General features: G+C 43.2%; 1 protein-coding gene across 3 annotated transcripts; it reads left to right on the forward strand.

Moving 5' to 3' along the window:
* The first annotated feature begins 436 nt into the window (after window positions 1-436).
* Window positions 437-2,451, forward strand: LOC308286708 (uncharacterized protein). Of its 3 annotated transcripts, XM_080727806.1 has the most exons (7): window positions 437-466; window positions 617-687; window positions 811-888; window positions 1,002-1,081; window positions 1,233-1,319; window positions 1,427-1,504; window positions 1,726-2,451. In XM_080727806.1, exons 4-7 carry the CDS (start codon window positions 1,043-1,045, stop codon window positions 1,828-1,830), a joined length of 309 nt encoding a protein of 102 aa, XP_080583932.1. In that variant the 5' UTR covers window positions 437-466; window positions 617-687; window positions 811-888; window positions 1,002-1,042; the 3' UTR covers window positions 1,831-2,451. The 3 variants fall into 3 exon arrangements, with proteins under 3 accessions (XP_080583932.1, XP_080583934.1, XP_080583933.1); XM_080727808.1 differs by lacking the exon at window positions 437-466 and having other exon boundaries at window positions 620-687; window positions 814-888; XM_080727807.1 differs by lacking the exon at window positions 437-466 and having other exon boundaries at window positions 659-888.
* Window positions 2,452-6,930: the final 4,479 nt, after the last annotated feature.

Consider the following 6,930-nt stretch of genomic DNA (forward strand, 5'->3'; position numbering starts at 1 on the left):
TGCAACTTGTGTGATTCATTTGGAAATCAAAGTGTTTTAATCATGAATTACAATAATTAGCTGCTGTATTCAGTGTTCTAATGATAATCTGTATCTTTCCAAGATGCACTTGATTGTGACCAAGTTGATGCTGCCAGTGCTGGGTCAGCTGTTTTGATTCAATCTGGGAGTGAAGGTATGTGGTGTGGTGTGTTATGAATTATAGTGCATAGAAACACATATGTGTGGTTTTGTATTGTACCTGCTGTCCTAGTTACAAATCCCTAAACATGCACTAAGTACCCATTTTGAATTGTTGCTGTACTAGTTTCAAACATAGTATTATTACCTTAACACAAATTGTTAATCAGTATCTGCTGTAGTATCACAATCTTAAAAAGTAGCCATTTCATTAATTTGTGTGACCTTTTTCCCCTTTCAGCAGGAGAAGCAGTTGTGGAGGACTCATCAATTGAGGAGATTGAAGGTTTGTCTTTGTCGCACGCACACACACACCCACTGAGAGAGAAGTAAGGTTTGTGGTAAAACAGATTAAGGGCAAAGGATGCAACATCTTGGCAATGTAATTTCTACTTTGCATTCACTGTACATTGTGTTCCTCTTATGTTTTTACCAGAGGGTTTGATTCATCATGGAACCTTAAATTAGAGTTGGATAATCCTGGTGCTGCTGAATCTGGATATGAAGGTAATATTAATAGCTGTATAGAGTCTTTCATACAAAAACATGACGCACACATGTGACACTTTGCATTATTGTCAATGCTGCATGTTTTCTATTTGACATTCAGTCTCTTCTCTTTTTCTGCAGCAGAAGTTGTTGCGCCTCACTCAAATGAGGGAGGCGAAGAAGGAATTGAGGATGACTACTTAAGTGGGGAAGAAGAAGGTTGGTGTAAAACTAACAAGTGCCAGGGAACCGAGGCTATTGGCCAGAGCAAAGCCTGACACTGAATTGCAGGTGTGTTAACATTGCATTCATTTTGTTTCTTTCTTTCCCAGATCCACTCGACCACTAACCCTAACATCTAAACGTGACCAACATGGTGATTCTTCTGGTGCTGCTGAATCTGGATATGAAGGTATTATTATTAATAATCACTGTAATAAACACAAATAGTGACTGCTGAATGTTGCATTTTCATTTTTTTCCTTCAGAATCATACTGTACATGACCAGAAAGCGCCTCACACTTAATGTGAGAACATCTCATATTTCTTTTCTGTTCTTTAGGTGCAGACAGAGTTGAGCCGGACTCAAATGTGGAGGATGAAGATTCTGAAGGAGTTGAGGATGACGACACAAGTGGGGACGAAGAAGGTTTGTGTACAACCAGGCTTAAGTCAGCCAGAGCAAAGAATGCAAAGTCCTAGCAACACTGAATTATGTCAACGTGTGCATTCTGTTTGTTCCTCTTTCTTTCCCAGATCCGCTTGATCGAAACTGGACACCTGAACGTGACCAACATGGTGATTCTCCTGGTGAATCGGAATCTGGAAATGAAGGTGTTGTTGTCATTATTAATATGGACACATGTGTGTAATGTAGTATCTTGCATGGTGCATGTTTGCTATTTAACTCTTTTCTTTCAACTACACATCCATACAGTACACATGTACATACCCACACAGATGTGCACGCAAGGGGCTGCACAGATACACACAGAGAGACTCGCACACTAATGGTCTGAATGACAAATTTTCTCTCTTTTTGTGACACAATATAGGACTTGAGGTGGAAGAAGACTCCTCAGGTGTTGATGCTGGTCTCTGTAGGAAGAGGAGAAATCCAGAGGGCTGGAAGAACAACATCCAGAAGAGGCGTAGAATGATAGGCCAGTCATATCTGGCCTAGGAAGAATAGAGAGTCAGTGTTAAAGGAGGGAAGAAAAATGGGTGTGTCATGTCAGTCTGCAGCCGGCCACAGGTCCAGTAAACTGCACTGCAGAGAAGTGGAAGAGTCGAAGCGAGAAGAGATCTTCAAGTACTTCTGGGAGAAATTAGACTGAGAGAGGAGAGGAAGATTTATGTTGCATCATTGGTAGAGGTGAGCAGTGTAAAGCGACGGAGGACAGGAGCAGAGAAATCCAGGAGGTCGGCATCCATTTTCTGTCACCTTGTCGTAGATGGCAGGAGACTCGGAGTGTGCCAACGCATGTTCCTGTCAACCCTAGGCTTGAAGCAGTGGTCTTTTTTGAAGTGGGTAGGAAGAAGAGGGAAAAGCCCTACTGAGGAAGATAAGCAGAAGCGGGTGAGGGTAAGGAAAGAGGAGTCTGACTTCTTGAAGACCTTCCTTCTGGACCTTCCAAAAGTTCCCTCGCACTACTGCCGGTCCTCGTCCTCTAAGATGTTAGCCTGCTTCCAGACCAGAGACCCCGCCCACTCTCAGAGTGGACTCTTTCTCTGGTCTGGAGCTGAGTACAGGAATCACTTTTTATTTTCGGCTGCTCCAATGAGCGCGGGGGGTGGGGGGTGGGTCTAACGAATATCCAATCCGCGCAGCAGTTGAAACGATTCAAACGAAGTTCACACACAGGCAGGCTGAGGAAGGCACACACACACACACGCACACGCTGAGTTCACCAAGCTGTTTATGTTGATTACATGTTTCTGGTCGCAGTTCTGTCACTGGCACAGACAGAGACACACACACAATCACACACACACAGTCCGCGACCGTGCGTCGCGTCCACCGTGCGTGTCGATCACTCGCGCGCGCTCGCAAAAAAGTCCCTCCCTGTAAATCGCTTAGAATAGAGCACAGTTTCAGACTAAAGCGTGAGCTGAGTCTGAGATCAGGCTACTAAGATGTACCTGGAGCCTGTGTTCAAGTCCATCAATCACCTCCATGCAGAGTATATCCGTTCCAGTGCAGACCATGGCATCCAGGCGCTGTCAAGGCAAGTGTTCACCAGAATGTTTAATGTTTGAATTACTCTCTTTTTCACCCGAAGAAAGACCAGTGTGATACCTGCTGTGCGTTCAAGGCTGGGAACATTGAGGCTGCCACATGGAAGGAGCACTGCAACAAAAAGGACACTGCACAAGCCATGAAGCAGAAGGACAAAGACGAGGCAGGTGAGAAGACCTTGGTGACATGCATGGATCTTCAGGGGCTCCTGCTCTGCTCCAAGCTACAGGCCTCATCCCTCTATTTCAAGACCAAGCTCTGTGTCCATAACTTTACCATGTATGACATGACTTCACATGATGCATCAAATTACTTATGGCATGAGGGTGAAGCTGGTCTCTCTGCCAACGAGTTTGCTTCGTGCATCGTGCACTTCCTCGAAGAACATCCCTCTTATGATGAGTACATCCTGTGCACAGTGTGATTGAGAGAAGACTGAGGAACAGAGACATCTGCGTTCCAGCTGAGTATGTCGTTGCCATCCGGGAAGCCCGTACCAATCCCAGGCCATACCAAGTGAAGTATGTAGACCACACTTTCTTCAAAAACTTCAGCCAGGTGAACCTCTGCAAAGCCATCCGCCCGGGAAAGGTCACTGGGGATCCCACCGTGCATGACCTCCGAGCAATCAGGTATTTGAATACATAATAATGACATGGCTGCGGAAACCAAAACAAACATTATTTAATGAGTATTAAAACCTGACTTTTCTCCCCTGTCACTGTCCTTGTATTCATCCTAGGTAGAGGTCTTCACGGGTCCAATTTGAACTACCCGAACCCAAAAGGACCCGGGGGAAATGGACCCGGACCCATATGGCCCCGTCTATCATTTGGAATTTGAGAACCGTTACCCGATCAGCCCCGAGACGTGATGGATCCGATCCGAACGGCCCCGCCTGTTATTAGAAAAATTGGATCCGAAACCCGAGCAGAACGGGAGATCCGAGACCCGAACCTGTCGCCCCGAAATGAAAGAATGCCAACGTTATTATATTAAGAGTTGTATCAGACATATTTCTTACCTAACGTCGCCACGGTGCTGCTGTTGCTGTCAGCGGCGCTGTGCCTCTCGCCAAAAGATGATCTTTTCCCAGACCAGTAAGTCAATGCGGACAGTTTGTAAATACAAATAAATCCATGTTTTTATTCCTTCTTCTTTGCCTAGCCAATGCTAATGCTATCGTTTTCTGTCGCATGTGTTGTTCATTATATCTTTCTGCTTTGAGTGTCCATTTTGCTCTGCAGAGCATGACAACACGCAATGACAACTCCATTGTAAACCGTTAACCAAAACGTTACGTTAATATAATATAATATAATAATAACAATCCAACTGATACAGTCAGTGTTGTTGTGACTGAGTGAGTTATACTTCTCAGTTCTCACAACCAATGCAACAGATTACATGCTGCATCTTTAGTGCCATCGTGTGGCGTTATCTATTTGGTGCAGTTGTTGCGTTCGCTTTCACTTCAATCTCGGCCTGTCTCGGCTCCACTCGGGTAACAGGAGATACCCGGGGAACCGGGGCAGACGGCCCCGGCCCCGGCCCGCCCCGCGGTAAAAGCTCGAAAACGGCCCCGTTACCCGGCTCGGGGCGGTTCGGATCGCGGGTAATTTCGGATCTCGGGCAGGTCCGAAGACCTCTAATCCTAGGTACAACGTTGATGGCAGTATGGAGTACAAGATCGACCACTCAGACGCCTGGAAGCCCTACGAGTCCCCATCACTGAGGAAGAAGAGCAACATCACCACAGTGTCCCCACTCTACACCTGCCGCCGCACCATTAAAGCGATGAACTTCAAACATCTGCAAGAAATGAAGCAGGTGTTGCCCAGTGATTTCCATGGCTTCTACAACGCCCTCCGCCATGAGCACGAGGAGTGATGGTTTCTCTGTTTTTCTCTCTCTCCGTCTGACATCACCACATAGAATCGCAAACTTGACTGAATGGACACCTTTACAAGATTTCATATTTAGATTGTAATTAGAGAAAAGACAAGATGAGTGTTAAAATGTGTTAATTTTCTTCTATAATTTTAGCGATTTTGATTACATTGCTTTCAGTGCTTGGGGACATGTGTACAATGGCTAAATATGTATTTTTAGATACAATAAGTCCATTCAAAAAGAGGCACCACAATCTTTCATGGGCAGATGTTACTTATGGGGGCTAGTAGTGTCACTGTAAATTGTAATAAAATAAATTGCCAGCTTATTGTGTCTAAAAGGACACATTTAGGCACTTGCACACATGCACTGAAATAAAGTATTTAAAATCGCTAAAACAATAGAACTAAATGAAAACATTTAACTCTCCCATCTTTGCTTTTCCCTAATTACAATCTAAAATTATGAAACCTTGTATGATATTCTTGCTCTGGGGTGGCATCGTTACCAAAGTTCCTAATTCCCACTGGGTTCATGTTCCTCCCTGCCTGGACAGGTGTTATGTCGACAAGTGTTCTGCTCAAAGTGTCCTTCTCCCTCGTACAGTCTTCACTACCTGGAATCCAGCACACAGTGGTTAATGTGTGTCATGTGTGCTCTGTTACTGTTTAAAAATAGTTTAGGGCAGTGCAATGTTTCTTTATTTGCTTATTTGTATTCTTATTTATTTGCCCATTTCTAATATAATTACAGCAGAATGCACTTTTGAGATGTTGAAATTTGACACCACAGTAGGGACATCTATCTTCATTGTTGAGGTCAACTTAGCCAATGAGTCTAGCCTTAGTAGGTTGAAGAGCGTTGTAGAGCTGAACAGACACTTAACCTATGGTCCTTCCATTTTCAGTTCTATGTAATGCCCTTTCCAGGCACTGTATTACTGTTACAACCAGGCCTGGAATTTCATCGTTTTAGGGGCAAGGCCACTTGGCCTTTAGTGTAGTCCATTTTTTGAGGGCCCAAAAGCCAAATGCCGGGGCAGGAAGGCCATCAAATAAAACAACAATTTTAGTCCATTTAAATAATGAATTTAATTTAAATGTTACATTTAATATGTAGAATATCTGCTGTGAAATAAATAAATGGGTATTTACAATCTGATGCTCAGCCTCAGCCCTGTACAAATCAAAGATACTGGATTGGTTTATAAATGGGAACTCAACACTACACTGTTGTCTACATGACAAGAAAGACACTGGTGTCACATGTTAGCAAGACAGAGACAGAGGAGAAAGTGGTACAGTCAGCTGGGGCATTAAGGCCACTGTGGCCTCAGGGCATGCCATATTTTGGAGGGGCACAAGGCCAAACTGAGGGGCAACGACGGCCATGGCCTTCATGGCCTCCCTGAAATTCCTGCCCTGGTTACAACACCTACATTAGAAATACTGAAACCCTCCTCCAAACATCCTTTACATCTCTAAACAATCACATCGATAATTTTGTACAATTAATTCTGCAAGTTCTATTATAATTAGTTTTCATGTAGAAAGAAACTAACAAATAAGATTCAGCAATTGAACACATCATTGAAACGGGGACTCGGCAGGAAAATCTGTTTGATTAACCTGGTTGCCACACACTGTGGAGCCACTGTCTAATAAAATATAATTCTGTGCATTTGTATTTGACTATTGTAGCATTTTTTCCTTCCAGCCTAAAGTTGATCTTGGTCATCACTGTCTGCTAACATCAATGTGAAATAACCTATTGTACATGAACACTTATTTAGCTTGGTTATAACATCAGAGGGTCTGCTGGTAAGTAAATAAATTACATTAGGAATTGATTGCATTCTTTATTAGCAAAATGTTCATTAATCCAGGTTGTACAGTCAAAGTTGTACTGTAATCTGTTATGAAACACTGTTCATCATAGTAACTAGTTTGTTTTGGCCAAATGGTCTGTTTTTGTAATCATCCATTTCACATTTCATGGATGCTATGTACATTAAATGACAGAATAATAAAATACATTAGGCTATTGTGCACATTGTATCATCAATCATAAGAAAAAAATAAGAAACAATAAATATTGTATTTACAGTAAAAAGGTCAGGGCCGGAGGT

Source organism: Nannobrachium achirus, assembly GCF_963921795.1.
Source record: "Nannobrachium achirus genome assembly, chromosome: 6".
NCBI classification, from domain to species: domain Eukaryota; kingdom Metazoa; phylum Chordata; class Actinopteri; order Myctophiformes; family Myctophidae; genus Nannobrachium; species Nannobrachium achirus.

Excerpts from the sequence above, each read along its gene's own strand:
- LOC308286708 (XM_080727806.1), top strand. The coding sequence starts at position 1,043 with ATGGTGATTCTTCTGGTGCTGCTGAATCTGGATATGAAG. Across the intron at positions 1,320-1,426 it reads CACAAGTGGGGACGAAGAAG|ATCCGCTTGATCGAAACTGG; the intron begins GTTTGTGTACAA and ends TTTCTTTCCCAG. Across the intron at positions 1,505-1,725 it reads ATCGGAATCTGGAAATGAAG|GACTTGAGGTGGAAGAAGAC; the intron begins GTGTTGTTGTCA and ends GACACAATATAG.